General features: G+C 37.3%; 1 protein-coding gene across 2 annotated transcripts; it reads left to right on the forward strand.

Annotated features, from left to right (window-relative positions):
* Positions 1 to 613: 613 nt before the first annotated feature.
* Positions 614 to 15,327, forward strand: gyg2 (glycogenin 2). Of its 2 annotated transcripts, none has more exons than XM_036563563.1 (10): positions 614 to 690; positions 895 to 923; positions 2,683 to 2,824; positions 3,331 to 3,505; positions 6,928 to 7,090; positions 8,488 to 8,614; positions 8,722 to 8,890; positions 10,614 to 10,799; positions 13,381 to 13,512; positions 14,544 to 14,754. In XM_036563563.1, the coding sequence occupies exons 2-10, from the start codon at positions 917 to 919 to the stop codon at positions 14,658 to 14,660; spliced, it is 1,218 nt and encodes a 405-aa protein (XP_036419456.1). In that variant the 5' UTR covers positions 614 to 690; positions 895 to 916; the 3' UTR covers positions 14,661 to 14,754. The 2 variants fall into 2 exon arrangements, with proteins under 2 accessions (XP_036419456.1, XP_036419455.1); XM_036563562.1 differs by having other exon boundaries at positions 618 to 717; positions 14,544 to 15,327.
* The last annotated feature ends 1,134 nt before the right edge of the window (positions 15,328 to 16,461 follow it).

Raw genomic sequence — 16,461 nt, forward strand, 5'->3', positions numbered from 1 at the left:
CACTGTTTGGAAGTAAATGTCTGAAAATCAGTGTGTAACATTAAGAATTTTCTGCAATTAAGTAGACTTTAAAACGGGGATTGCTAGTCTGTGTTTGGTAACATTTTTGAGTTATACTCAAAAATAGGTGGAACAGTGAATGCCTCAAAACATTTGGTTTCGCTAGTGTCATGATTGTTTTGGTAGTGATGTATGATAAAATGATAATAAGATGTTCAATCATTTGTTTTAATAAAATAAACATAATTCAGGTATAGGGTCACTCAAAGCTAAAGGATTTTAGTCTGAGGTGTGTTTTGAACTCTGAACTTTGAACCAATTCATTGGAATGATTAGTATAATATATATATATATATATATATATATATATATATATATATATATATATATGTGTGTGTGTGTGTGTGTGTGTGTGTGTGTGTGTGTGTGTGTGTGTGTGTGTTATATGTTAATCTGTTAATCATGTGCTTCTCTGTAGTCCTGCATGATTTCTGTTGACAGCAGTAAGTACTGCTGGTACTGTAGATCTCATTCATTGCACGTTGCATAGCAGCCCAGGCTAAATGTGTTAGCCCAGTTGAATGACCTCCAGTATCTCATGACCGTTATACCCAGAGACCCGCTTGTTTATTTTTTCTCCTGTTGACCTTTTCTTTAAAGTGACGACATCTGGAGTTACCACTACGACCAGTTGAGTTTCAGCTTGTTCTGCTTCATGTACGGTATAAGCTATTAAGCTATGCTATGTTGAAGTAATATTCTATAGCCAACTTGATTCTTAGACCAGGCAGTGTGTCATAGAGTTACAGTGTTGGATCTAGGAGCAGGTCTTCATGCACTGACTGTTGCTTTTTGGTCTTTGATTTAATGTTGCAACATAAATTTCTTTGCTAGGCACCAGGAGTACTACAGGAAAATGACAGGTAAGTAAAGAACTTAAATCTCTTCTTATGTCTCAGTTGGCCTCTGGTTAGATTTCATGAACTCGTTTACTCACTCTGCACTCTGCAACATCAAAATAGTCTATTATGTTTCTGTTCGTCATTTTTTTTTTACAATGTTTTATTGCATACTGTCCTTGAAACTTGAAAGGTGCTCTATTAGCCCATAGCATAACATTAGCTCATGCTAAAGCATTCGCACAGCATACTCACTATCCTCTAATAGCCTGCACACGTAAAAATGGTTCTTCAACGGTTCTTTAATAATGAAAATAGTTCTATATAGAACCATGAACACTCATAGGACCATTTGCATGATTAAAGAGTTCTTGGCATTGTGAAAGAGTTCTTTGTATTGATGGAGAATGTGCTGAAGATGGTACTATATAGGACCTTTGTGAAAAGAGTTCTTTATAGCACCAAAAAAAGTGCTATATAGAAGCACCTACAACACATCCCTTATCAATCTGAAGAACGCTTTCATGATGCAAAGAACCCTTTAATCATGCAAAGGGTTCTATGAGTGTTCATGGTTCTAAATAGAACATTTTTTTTTACTAAAGAACCCTTGAAAAAACATCTTTTTAAGTGTGTATAGCATGCTTCATGCTAAAGCTTTCCTGTAGCATTCTCACTGTTCCTGATTGGCTTATAGCACATTTCATGTCAATGCATTCCAATAGCATTCTCACTATTGCTTATTAGCTTATAGCACACTTCATACTAAAGCTTGTTAACCAGCATGACCAGCTTGACCAACCTGGTTGACCAGCATGATCAGCTTGTCCAAGCTGGTTGACCAGCCTGACCAGCTTGGACAAGCTGGGTGACCAGCTTAACCAGTTGATGAGCATCATGAAGTCCAGCTGGAGGATCAACGTACCTTGGCCAACAAAGACCAGCTTAGACCATCTGAAACCACCAAAAACTGGACCTAGGTATTGTTTAATACACAAATGCTAGTATTTTCATATCAGAGATCAGTTAGTTCCATTAAAGTGACAATAACTAGTCCAAATCCATAACAGAAAGTACTTCAACCCTATGGCAAGCTACCATAAACCTATCCTACACTTTAATGACAACATTCAATTAAAATCACACACCAATTAAGTTTTATCATTTTTTTAATTCATTCTGCACACCAGCATATCCTTTCGGTCATTCCGACCTCAGCCTCTGTCCAGTGAACTGAGATATTTCAATCATCTAATGGCCATCTGTTCCTTTGGTCTGGCAGAAGGAAGAAGGTCAGAGAGAAAACTGAGTCATTAATCAAATATGGAAGGCCTCTGATTAATCAAGCCTGCATCAGAGGAGAGATCACATTAGTGGGCATCATGATATAAATATTTATTCCTGCTTTATTGTCATGTTTCAGTCCAAGAACCCACCTACTTCTACATTCAGGTGGTTGGACAGAATATGGGAAACCCCAAATAAAAAGCTGGTTGCAAGTTTTTAAAAGTACATTTTTCTTTTACTTAGGAATTCCCGCTGTCAGCTTGTCACTGTGATGGGCCTATTTTATTGAATAATAGTCCAAATTGATACTCCAAGTGGAAAAAGGAACTCCTTATATGATATATGTTATATATGGCCATATTGACTGGAATTAAATAAATAATCTGCTGTATTACATTCATTTTTTGATGTTGCAACTATTTCACTGCCTGTTTCTACTGTGCTTTTACATTATTGTCTCTCTGTTTATAAGTATGTGTCTCTTTTTCTCTTTCAGTGGCTCACCAGGCCTTTGTGACTCTGGCCACTACTGATGCCTACTGTAAGGGGAGTCTAGTGGTGGGCAAGTGTTTACGAAGGCATGGAACAACTCGAAAATTGGTGGTGATGATCTCTCCCAGTATTAGCAGAGAGACACGGTAATGGGATCTCTCAAATCTTAAGCCATGCTTCAAAATGTACCACAAAAATAGGTAATTGTATACAACAATTGGTGGATCTTAATTCAATTGACTTAATTCATGTTTCTTTAGAAATCAATTAAGTGCATTGCGAAATCTAACATTCACCTCAATTCAATTTGATTCTGTTGGTACAATTCTGTTTTTTTTTAAAAAAGTTACTGAACATAAAAACAGTAAACCAAGCTTTTTTACTGTCTGAAAACAGCCTGAATTTTTATTCTGGCCTAAAATGACTACATATACAAGCATACTGACCACATTCAGATCAATGCATTGTTACACCCCATTGTGCATAAATGAACATTATTTTGGTAATGCACTGAAAAATATATCACACTGGTAAAATCTATTTAAAAGCAAAAATAATCTAGAAGTTCTTCACTAAAAAAAATCTGTTAAGTCTTGTCACTGTTACTCATCTATGCACAGTAATAGTCTTGTGTTTATGCGTATGTCCTCAGTGTGTCTTTAGAGGACGTGTTTGATGAGATCATAGTGGTGGATGTGTTGGACAGCAGGGACAGTGCTCACCTCTCCTGGCTGAGACGTCCAGACCTAGGTGTCACTTTCACCAAGATTCATTGCTGGACGCTCACACACTACACTAAGTGTGTGTTTCTGGATGCCGACACACTCGTAAGTGTTCACTAAAGAAATACACTCACTGTCCTTCAGAAACTCCTTCCATATAGGTGCACTTTGTAGGTTTACAGTTACTGACGGAAGCCCATCTGTTGATGCATAATTTATCAGCCCACCTCCACCCCATCAATCACAAAGGGACTGCCATGGGGCTACCGCTGACCAGGTATTATTTAGGTGGTGGATGTTCTCAGCTCAACAGTGGCATGGACAAAATATTGCTTTATGTTCATTTAAACTATTTATTCTTGCTTTGCATTGTTTAATTCTAACTATGTATTTATTTATTTCAGTTTTTCAGGTAAACCAGTCCAGTTGCTTGTTTCCACATTACCACTATTTCTTTTAAGTTCAATTGACAAACAAGTCAGATACAGTCGGAGACTGTATCATATGCAAAATTATCATCCTCTAGCTCTTCATCAGTGGTCAGTTACTGATTAAAGTAGACTGTTGACTGGATAGCACATCACTCACTACCATGCTACTACCATGTTGGTGTCACTGCAATGATGAGAATGGTCCTCCACCTTAAAACGTTCTGATCAGCTGTGGCTCTATGGTTTTTATTGATGCACCTAATCTGCTAATCTGCTAATTGAGTCAGTTTTGTTTTGTCAGTTAAGTAGAAAAATAATTTGACCATTTTGAGCTTTTATTTGGGTTCATTCAAAGACTTCAATAAATTAGCTATGGTGCCAGTTCTGTGCAAATCATACATTCTTTCACAAGCCATTTGACTTTTTTATTGTTTCAACTTAATTTAGCCTTTCCCTTTAACAGTCTTTTTATCTATTGTTAAAAAAAATACAATAGAAAATAGTGCGCTTAATTACAGACTGTAAAAAAACAGAACATCAACGGATTAACTACACACATACTTTAAATGCTGTTTGGAAAGATTATTATGTGTATTTTCAATCTGGCAAAGAATAGTAGAGAACATGCTTATGAAACACGGACACAAGCTTGTTCAGAAGAAGGGCGCCAATGTGCCATTTTGCCAATATTTTAGTTTCTGACCACATAAACGTAGCTTATGTGTAACATAATCTTACCATCCCTCTTCTATAATTCTGCAAATGACAAGTGTTTGTCTAAATGTATATTGTTGTTGAAGCCTACATAGGAGCAAACCACCTGGACTTCATTCACATTGGTCTTCAATTGACAGTGAACATCAGTCAGTGCAAAAGTGTGTATTTCAGTATTTGCTCTAGACTATAATATAAAGTGAATCGCTACTGAAAATTAATGTTCATGGCATGTCACTGAAAGAACCTGTTCTCCTTGCTGACAAAGCAAACAGTGAAAACATTTGGGCAGGCTTGTGTTTAAAGGCCATGGCCAGCCAAACAGACTTCAAAAGACTGTGATAACTGTGTGTTTTCACAAATATTTCACAAAGAGCTGATGTCCCATGGTCCACACCCAACTGCAGTTTTTCTCATGTAGTCATATCACACTGCTGTCACAGCTATAATTGCTTTGTATGCAATAATAGCATGGCATGCTTGTTGTTGCCAGACAGGCTAGTTTGATCTGATCTCCTGGAATTTTCATGCGCAACATTCTCTAAAGCTTACTCAGAATGGTGCAATAGATAAAAAAAAACATCCAGTGAGCAGAAGTTCTTGTTAATGATAGAGGTCAGTGGAGATTGGCCAAACTGGTCAAGCTGACAGAAATACTACAGTAACTCAGATAACTACTCTGTACAATTATGGTGAGCAGAAAAGCATCCCAGAAGGTGCATCACTTCAAACCTTGAGGTGGATGGGCTACAACAGCAGAAGACCACGTTGAGCCAAGCACAGAAAGCTGAGGCTACAGTGGGCACAGGCTCACAAAAACTGGACAGTTGAAAACCTGGAAAAATGTAGTCTGGTTTCATGAATCTCAGATGGTAGGGACAGAATTTGGGACCAACAGCATGAATCCATGGACCAAACCTGCCTTGTGTCAATAGTTCAGGCTGGTGGAGGTGGTGTAATTGTGTGAGGGATGTGTTTTTGACACATGTTAATACCAATCAATCATTGCTTGAATGTCACAGCCCATTTGAGTATTGTTGCTGACCATGTGCATCCCTTTATGGCCACAATTTACCATCTTCTAACGACTACTTCCAGCATGATAATGCACAATGTCAAGTAAAAAGTAATCTCAGAATGGTTTCATGAACAAGACAATGAGTTCAGTGTCCTTTGGTGGCCTTTCCAGTCACCGGATCTGAATCCAGTATGGGATGTGGAAGAACGGGAGATACGCAGCATGACAGTGCACCTGAAAAATCTGTAGAAATTGCATGATCTAATCATGTCAACACGGACCAGAATGTCAAAAAAATGTTTCCAACATCTTGTGGAATCCATGCCGTGAAGAATTGATACTGTTTTGAAAGCAAATGGAGGCCCTACCCAGTATTAGTATCGTAGTTCTAGTAATTTGTGGCAAACATGATGATTTATACATGTAATTAGTGCAATCCCAGTGAACAAAGAATGCCTTTGAATATCCAAAATCTGTTAAAAATTTGTCAGTCCATCATGGACATATTATGAGCATAAATGCATGTCCACAATCCATTTTACGATGTCAGTATACGACTTATTAATAATTTCAACAGATGTTGAATATTCGCTAGGCGACCTATTCATAAAGTTAATGGATTTCCAAGGTTAGTTTCGATAAACTGATTAGATGGTGACCTACTACCAACGGTCATGTGTGACCTAAATCTGTGTTTAAAAGACAGTTTATCAGAAATCTTTTTCCAACCAGTCTATTTTGGGAGCCCAATATTTGTTAAAGATGCCCCACGATGAATTGAACGTGTAGCGTAGCATAGAATAACTTTTAAAACTAATACTACTAATACCAATCATGATAATGTGTCCTTTGTGAAATAACGCCCTTGCAATCCATTTTCAGTTTAAGTGTCCACCTAACTAAGTTTGTTTTGTTTGATGTCGAATGGAACCAAAATTGTGTTGGTTAACTACACATAGGTTTACTTTAACATGCATTCTTTATTTAACCATTGTAAAGTAGATTGATAGTAGTGCAAAGTCATTGAAGTGGATTTTGTTCTGGTTCATGCTAACAATGTGAGATTACTGTAAATAATTTAGAATAACATTTTGTAAATAAAGTTTATTTTTTATAAAAATGTATAAATTGATAAACATTATCTGTGCTTGCTGTGTATGTATAGCAGAGTTCATTACAAAAATTACATTAAATTGCTAACTATTATAAAAAAAATTACTTATTAGCTACATTAGCCTTGCAGCTCCAGTGCAAAACTAAAGAAGCAAACTTCAAACTTTTCATAATAAGGGGAACATTACTCTTTGTTATAGAAATGAGGGGCTGATATTTGATCTGCCTTATGCTCTTCTGTGTTGTCTCAGGTGTTGGGCAACGTAGATGAGCTTTTCGAGCGAGAGGAGTTGTCAGCGGCTCCAGATCCAGGCTGGCCGGATTGCTTCAATTCTGGAGTCTTTGTTTTCAGACCCAGCCTGGACACCTACTTACGCCTGCTGAAGCACGCTGACCTGCATGGCAGCTTTGACGGTGAAGTGAAGGAAATGGTTGCGGTATACATTCTCAAAAACAAGATAAAAGTTCTTTGGAGGGTCCTTATTCTTTTTTTCTTGTAAATGAGATATGCATATGAACCTTAAAATTTAAAGAACCTGCACATAATCTAAAGGTTCTTTACCCAAGTTTTTTTCTTAGAACCACATGCCCAAGGCAAGAATTATTTAGGAATCTTTCTTTTTAAGAATGCAGCTGCAGAAAAGTTAATCATTTCAAATACATTCAGTGCAACTCTGATGCAAAGTCCTGAAGGTTTTAAGTGAATGAAATTCACCAATCAGGCATAACATTATGACCTCCTTGTTTCTATGCTCATTGTCCATTTTATCAGCTCCACTTACTATATAGGTGCACTTTGTAGTTCTACAATTACAGACTGTAGTCCATCTGTTTCTCTGCATACTTTATTAGCCCACTTTTACTCTGTTCTTCAGCGGTCAGGACCCCTATGGATCCTCACAGAGCAGGTACTATTTGGGTGGTGGATCATTCTCAGCACTGCAGTAACACTGGTGTGTTAGTGTGTGTTGCGCTGGTCTGAGTGGATCAGACTCAGCAGTGCTGCTGGAGCTTTTAAACACTGTGTCCACTCACTATCCACTCTATTAGACACTCCTACCTTGTCTGTCCACCTTGTAGATGTAAAGTCAGAGACGATAGCTCATCTGCTGCTGCACAGTTTGTGTTGGTCATCCTCTAGTCCTTCATCAGTGGTCACAGGACGCTGCCCACAAGACGCTGTTGGCTGGATATTTTGGTTGGTGGACCATTCTCAGTCCAGCAGTGACACTGAGGGGTTTAAAAACTCCAGCAGCACTGCTGTGTCTGATCCACTCAGACCAGCACAACACACACCGCCACCATGTCAGTGTTACTGCAGTGCTGAGAATGATCCACCACCCAAATAGTACCTGCTCTGTGAGGGTCCATAGGGGTCCTGACCGCTGAAGAACAGAGTAAAAGTGGGCTAACAAAGTATGCAGAGAAACAGATGGACTACAGTCTGTAATTGTAGAACTACAAAGTGCACCTATATAGTAAGTGGAGCTGATAAAATGGACAATGAGCATAGAAACAAGGAGGTGGTCAAAATGTTATGCCTGATCAGTGTATTATCAGAGCTGATCAGCTGTCCTGTACTGTGCCACATTCAAAAAGAGGTCCGGACACTCCTTATAACTTCAGTGTGAGTGAATAGGCAGACATATGTAATTGCACTGGTTATTGTGAGATCACAGTCAGCAATGACTTCAAAACAGGCTGTTTCTGCAGTTTCCATAAACAGATCCTATGAACATAAATGGATTGTAGAAAAGTACTATGCCATTTCAAAAAAGCATGAAAAAATTATGTTGCATTTTGTTTTTTAGGAGGTGACCAAGGACTTCTAAACTCCTTCTTCAGTGACTGGGCAACAAAAGACATCAACAAACATCTACCGTTTATTTATAACCTAAGTGCCAGTGCACTGTACACATACTTACCTGCTTTCCACAAGTATGTATTCATCAGCAAACCATAAACCAAAAATGTACACAAAGGAGTAAAGGGGAAGTTTATAATGCAGTTCTTTTCCTTTATGCTGATTGTTTGTTGTTATTCAGGTATGGTCATCAGGCAAGAATTATTCACTTCCTGGGTGGAACCAAGCCCTGGAACCTCCAATACAACCAGCAACCGTCCAGTGATGTTGATCCATTGGATTTCAGCAGGAATTTGGAGCGCTATGTAAATATGTGGTGGGAGGAGTACAACAGCCAGACAGGCCAGCAAGTAAGAGAACCTTATCAATTTTTGCATTTTTAGGATGTGAAAGGTACATTCATATTAACATTTTTCATATTTTATTATAGAATTATTTTATTATTAATATTATCAGTATGATCTCACATTAGGTGCTACCATAGCACCTAATATGAGATAATATAAAAAATGATATTTTATACACATGACTTATCATTAGTAATTCCATTCTCCTATTTTTTACTTACTTTTGACAGTGTTGGAAAAAGCCAATTGTACTTTATATTTCATGAATATATTTTAATTAATAGATCAATAGAAATGGTATAAAATTACTTGGAGTAAAATAGCATACAGCATACAGTTGAGATTTATTTTCCTCATCCAATAAAGTGATTAGAATTGAGGAGGCCAGGGGGGGTCTTGAGCCTTCCATAAGAGTAAAGGGACTGCCCCCCCTCCCCCCACCTCACAAAATAGAAAGACTTTTTACTTGAGATGCACTTTTCTAGAGAAAACTGTGCTTTTTTCTTGAAGAAATGTCAATTTTCAGACAAAATGAATGTCTTTACACAATCTTCTTTTCTATGTTTTCATTGTGTTCAACATATTCAAGATAAGCTGTCGAGTTGTCCAGTCCAACAGAAACGTTTTATTTCCAGTCAAATTGACCATTATGCACAAGTTATTCATTTTAAGGGATATTTATAAGGAGATTAGATATAAGATAAGATAAGGAAGGTGAGAATCAAATAAAAATAAGTGGGTTTCCAAACAACCGTGCGAGACCTGGTAGACCACCAAATCTGTCCCCATCAGATAAGCAGTACTTAAAGCTTTTATCTATGAGAGAGAGGAGAAATCAAGCTCCACTCTTACTTCAGATCTGAAAACATCCACAGGTGTTTCTGTCCATCCTTCCACTGTGAGAAAACAACTCAACACTATGAGTCTGAAAGGATGTGTAGCTGACAAGAAACCCTTACTGAGAAAAGAAATAGACGAAAGAAAAATTGCAAATGAAGCATAGAAGCTGCTGATGTTCTCAGACCAAAGGACTGACCACATCAGAGATCAAACCTCAACATCACTGAATGTGGATTTGGGATTACACAGATTGTAAGAAGTAGAAAGTGCAACCAACTGCTAAGACTGAACTTTAGAGGTGTGGAAAAATACTCCTGCAGGTTTCTTTAAAAAACTAAAAGCAAGACTCCTGAAAAGAACAGAAGCTGTAATAAAGGTAAAGAGTGAACACACTAGATACCGAAACATTTTATAATTTTTTATAATTATTTATTTGTTTTCTGCTTTTTTCTTTACACAGAATGACTTGTGCTAATGGCCATTTTGACTGGTAATTGGATAAATGAAGGGTGTATTCTGACCTTTGCACAGCACTCAACATTTAATACATAACTACAGACCTCTAGAGCATCTCTACACTATCAAAATGGTTCTTTAGAGCGATGACATAAAAGAACCTTTAAAGAACCATTTTTGTAAATAAAATGAGTCAGTATGAGAAATATTTTTAACATTTAAAGAATCTCCTCATCATTTAAACATTCTGTACCAATTACAGGGTTTTCTTAGAACCGTGGGTCCGAGCCAAGAACCTTTTAGGAACCTTTATGTTTAGGAGTGCATGTGTTCTCTTTGGATACAAGGTTAGAATCCACCTCCCACTAAAACCTGCAATAGAAGAGGATGTGGCTGTGTGTTTATCTCTTCTTGCCTTTTTTCACTAAAGAGGCAGCAGCCTTTGGCAGCACTACAGACGGCTCCTCAGCCTCAAAGCCAAGAGACGGACTCGGAGTCCCAGAGTAGCGAAGAAGAGACGCTCAGCCAGCCGCATGGAGATTTGACTTTGAACGTGCCCGGCTCAAGTTCATGTTGTCAGCTGGAGGAGATGATGGGGAATGAGCCGATTTTGGCAGTGAGTGAGCTGTTTTTCTCTCTGTCTTTCTCTGTGAAATCTCACTCACAGGCGAATTTCCACTATTTTTTCAAACTTTCTCTGTAGTTAAATGGTTAAAATATAAACAAAGTCGCTCAGAGTGGTTTGATGTGAGATGCTCTGTTCTAGAGAAGACGTAATTGTTCACAGTGGTGGTGACAGGAACCAGATGTCTGGAGAGTTGAATGCTCCCTTTATCAAAAGTTATCACATGAAATGACTACAAACATGATGACTGATGCCTGAGACATTGTTTTACGATAGTTTTAAGATCAGGTTTTGGCCTGAAACTAGTTCAGATGCATTCATGGTGGAGAGGTACATGCAAGGTGCTGTAAGGCAAAGTAGCCCTCAAAGAAAACCTATGCATTCAGATTTAACTGTTTTATCTTTGCCATTACGTGTAAAAAGTCAGAAGACTCACATAGGCTTACTAGTGATTTTGGAAAGTGAATAAAATGGCTGTATTTTCATCGTGGGCATCATGACTCCTGGTTCCTATCACCACCACTGTAAAGAAATCCAAACTGGTTAGTTTCTCTACAATGAACCATTTCACACAAAACCACTCTGAATGACTTTGTTTTACATTTAAATGATTTAATTATGCAAACATTTACAAAAATCAGAGGAATTCCTCTTTTACTTTATTAGTTCATGTCCCTGGTCATATTAAGTATTAAATACAGTTCATCATTCATATTATTTGAAAGACAAAATTCTTGTTTTCACTTAATTTGCGATAGCAATTGAAATGTAATGACTTTTGCCTGCCTTGAATACTGTCTGATTTTTCATTACGTGCACCAGTAGGTAAGGAAAACAATATTAACCCACCATCACCCTCAATCATCCAGCAAAACACTCTGCTAGCCCAGAGACCCGCCCTGAAATTGTGTTTTGCTCAGAAATATGTCACAGTACAGGAAGGGAGATGCGTTCTGGTTTCTCATTTATGATGACTTTAAAGTGATCATTCAGCCTGGTATCAAATTTACACAGTTTACCCTTTACTCTAAAGGCTTAATCAGCCAAGACATGTTTAAAGTCTGTTTGCTTGTTTAGTTTTGTGCTGGAGCTATCAGGCAAATGTAGCTAAGTTATACAAGCTTTTAATAATCAATTAGCAGTGCACAGAGTGCATTTCTAAATCACCACAAATCAGGTACAGCTACAGTGCAGGACTGAAAAATTAGAGGAGACCACAACCTAACTCATTTGTTTTTTTGAGCAAGATAGTATTATTTTTATATGATTGCTACGAATAAAAAATGTAAACTCTATTTTGAGCATCTACTGTTTGTAATTGGTTGATTCCACTGTCACTGGTTAATCTGACACATTAGGCCTTCAGTTCAGCTCCTGAAGTCCCCACCAATTGGAGCACTTGCTTGGCTGTATCAACTTACATTCCACGGAGAAAAAAAATTGATAATGTTTCAAGATTTTACACCTTTGTTTCCAACTTAAACTTAACAATGTAGTCACACTTTATTTGGATGGCCCGTTATAGATGATCTACAGACACTTACATCATTAACAAACTTTCTGGTGATGTTCAGTTGATCAACAACAATATTACGGTTAGGGTTAGGGTTAAGTTGCATTTCATAGATATTTAGTTGAATGTTATTTAAAGATATACTGAGCATCTAAAAAGCATCTACAATGGACCATCCAAATAAAGTGTTACCTAATAATGTTATCTGAGAATTACTGCAGTACTGCAGTTATAATAATGAAATTAAAATCACAGACATGTATTGTTCAATTTCACAAAAAGCATCAGGCCTTCTCTGGAGCTAATTAAGTCCAGCCCTGAGGGTTCCCCACTGGATTTTACAGAATCTATTACATTCAACTTAACATCCATTTGCATTTAATAGATATTTAGTAGAACATAATGGGGCGGTGGGGGGTTGGGGTTGGGGGGTGGTCCACAAAGGGGGACTTAAACTGAAAAAGTTAGAAAACCTCTGCCTTAGCATACATTAAAAAACATAATTCTTGTTTTCCTGTAATGTTTGATCAAAGTGTATTGACTTCAGCTGATCGTCTGTATTTTGTCACTGTGTACCAGCAAGTGGGCAAAATACAATAATAATAAAAATAAGATTAATCAGTAACAAGCAAATGTTATGTTAAATGAGCGAAATAGTCGGGTAGTTTAGAGATCCTTTCTTATATATCCTTCCCTTGTGTTTCACTCAGAAATATGTTGCAGTACAGAAGGAAGGCGTTATGATTTCCCATTCACGCTGACTCACTCTTCTCTCTCTCTCTCTCTCTCTCTCTCTCTCTCTCTCCCTCTCTCTCTCTGTGAATCACAATAAAAGAACTCCACCTTCTCTTTAGAGGATAAGCAATAAGCCCTCCAGGCTTCAGTTCTTTAACTCACCACTGAAGAATGTAGGCACACCTAGTAAAAAACGCATCAGCTCCAACACACAACATGGAGAGCACATAAAAAATCTGATTTACACTGAATGTAATTCCACATGTCTGCTGTACCTCAGTTGTTTGTTAGTGTTATTGACGACATGGTCTCTTAACACTGCAGAGTTCTGACCTGAGTGATGCTGAGGAATCAGAAGGCTCAGAGCTCCAGTACTCATCCTCTGATCAGGAAGAAGAAGAAGAAGACATGGGGACAGAGTCTGCTGAAAAACTGGCTGTATCGGAACCAGACGCTGTATGTAGGATGGTGCCAAAAGCCATTATTCATTCGCTAGATCACTGACCTTATGGTATGGTAATAGTTGCCTCTTAATTGGGTGCCATTTGACTTTAATGTTTTCAGGCCATGGTCGAGCAAAACAGGAAATGAAGTCAGACTCATTTAGTCACAAGTCAGCAAATTATTTTATTTTTCCACTGGAACTGAAAAGCCTTTCTTCAATCTTAGAGAGCTTTCCTAAGACTAATACTGCCATCTGCCTGTGAACAACAGGTAATGCATGGACTTTTAAGGACAAAGTGTACATTTGAGTCAGTGATATATTGTAGCAGTGTTGTTTGTTGAGGGTTTTGTTACAGCATCAAACACTATTGATGAAGAGGTGACTTACAAAAGTCATTGGTATTTTAAATTATTGTATGCTTTAAAAAAGTATTGCAGCAGGTTTGTTCATGGTATTATGAGAAAGACAACAGCTGAATAGAAATATATATACAGGGTGATTAAAAAATATTAATCCGATTTCAAAGCGCCATATTTTACAACCGTGAGACGCCTAGGAACCAATCACATACCAATTGAAAGAGGGGGGTCACTGGAGGTCACTGTGTGTATACACTAGCCATCAAAAATTTGAGGACACTTGCTTTCTTTGCGAACATTCAATTTTTGCTATTACTTTTCCATTAAGTAAGAAACAATACTATCAAAGGTATTTGCCAATAACTGTTTGCGCTTCACTCAGCTTCAAAGTAACTTCCTTGCCATGAACAGCAGCTTTAGCCTAAATATAGATACAACAGTTTTCTTTTCCAAACTGCTGTTAAAAGCACATATTGGAGATCTTTTGGCCTAAAGGTGGTTTAAACATTTGAAAATGTGTTATTATTTTCAGGATAGTACTGTCACAAATATTTACATGTGCAATATTGTTTTCCAACAATCTGATAATAATATACACTGTACACTCCAGAGCAAACAGATGCGGTACATTTCAGGGTTCCTCTTTCAATTAAGACATTTTTTCCACTTTGTCTCCTTGGCAGGATGCAGTGGAGAGTGAGGAGGAGCGTCGGAGGCAGTGGGAGGAGGGCCGAGCAGATTATCTGGGCAAAGACGCCTTTAAAAACATCCAGAAAAGACTTGACCAGTTCCTAAATTAGGCAATACGTCCAACAAATTCTCATTTACATCTGTCTGCTTTCATTTCATTACAACAACCTTTTTCTAAATAACTGCTTCAATACAGTCGCTCTTGAAAAAAAATAACAGGCTGTTTAAACTGAAAGTCTAATAGTCAACTATACTCAACTTATTGATATGCAACTTTTATTACTGATCCGTATCATCACTGTTGAAACAAAACCTTGTATTGCCAAAAGGGTAACTTTGTAAAAGTAGGGAAAATGTTCTGAACCTTTAATGCAAGATTTTGTTTCAGTTCATTTTGGACCATTTCTTTTAGTCCATTTGTGACAAAGTGTTGACATAATGTAAGTAATGGGTGTTAAACATTTTCTAATGATCAAGGTTTTGTTTGGACAGTGAAGATATCTTTCTTGTACACATGACGTATTTGACAGTATGTATTATTTTCTATTTAATTAGCTATTCTTGAAATATAATCACACTGTATGTGAGAATCATTTTGTACTTTCTGTAAGATTGCAATAACATTGTGCTTTTTTTGCTGTTTCTTCTAGAGCTCAGTTAGAGCCACTGATCATTCTGATCTTAAGATTCTCATATTATCACATGACTGTGCAACTGTACACCAATCCAGTTCATGTATGTATTACGAGATTCTTATTAAAAGAATGTTTTACACTATTATATATAATATATACTTACTCTTACATAAAGATTTTTGATTGATTTATGTATGATGCCTTGGCACTGCTAGGAGTTTACCTTTATCTGTCACCAGGGGGCACTCTCTCAGTTATGTGCACATTTTTTAAGACGGTGTACTTGAATAGAGTCCAGTCAGTTTGTTCACCCATGAATGAATATAGAGTGAGATCACATAACATCATGTCTTCTTGCTTTTGTTCTTTTATACTTTAACACCTCTTTCTCCATAAAATGTGAACTAAACCCCAACAAACAATATATTCATGAAATCCTTGATGAAGGGTATAAATTATTAACACTGTCATTTGGATGAGAAGCAAGTGTACATTAAGTTTGCTTATGAACATTTGGGGGCCTCAAGCAATGTCTTATTTAGGGGGGTGGCTGCTCACCCCAATAGAGACTTCATTCATTTTGATCAGGAGATTATATCTAAGATATAAACAAAATTAATAAATGATACATGCATTGCTTCCACCACTTATAGCAAGAAACAGCTCTGGTGTACATGCAGTATACTAAAATCACCTTTATGGTTTGCGTTTGGTAATTTAGGGCAACAACATTTGGGATGGCTTTATGGTCACAGACTTCACTAAAATTCAGTTTTTTATATTTCATAATTTAATTTTAGTGTATATTTTACACTTAAAATGAATGTAATCCTTTTATGGTCCAGATATTAAAGGGGAATTCCACTGATTTTTTTTCCACTTTCTGCATAATTTCGTGGTCAAGTTGGAAACTTGGAAGTCATTCAGAGTGGTTTGATGTGAAATATCTCATTGTGGAGAAATGTTCTCACATTGCTTTTCATAGTGGTGGTGTTAGGAACCAGGAGTCGCAATGTATACAACACATACAGCCATTTTATTTATTTTTCAGGGAACCCACACGTGTCTCTATGTGTCCTGTTGAAAATGGTGAAAAAGTTGTCTTTGGGTACTATATTACCTTATTACACTCTGCATGTACCTGTGCTCCAAAAAATGGATTTTAAAAAATGTATTTCTGACCAAAATCTTATCGAAACTATTGGAAACAACATCTCAGGCATCAGGCAGCTAATTTGTAACCATTTGATGTAAGAACTTTCTCTGAAGGAGCTTT

The sequence above is a fragment of the Colossoma macropomum genome, unplaced genomic scaffold (assembly GCF_904425465.1).
Source record: "Colossoma macropomum unplaced genomic scaffold, Colossoma_macropomum, whole genome shotgun sequence".
Lineage (NCBI taxonomy): Eukaryota > Metazoa > Chordata > Actinopteri > Characiformes > Serrasalmidae > Colossoma > Colossoma macropomum.

Coding starts and splice junctions, on each gene's coding strand:
- gyg2 (XM_036563562.1), top strand. Junction 2,825..3,330: donor AGTATTAGCAGAGAGACACG/GTAATGGGATCT, acceptor GTATGTCCTCAG/TGTGTCTTTAGAGGACGTGT. Junction 7,091..8,487: donor CCTGCATGGCAGCTTTGACG/GTGAAGTGAAGG, acceptor TTTGTTTTTTAG/GAGGTGACCAAGGACTTCTA.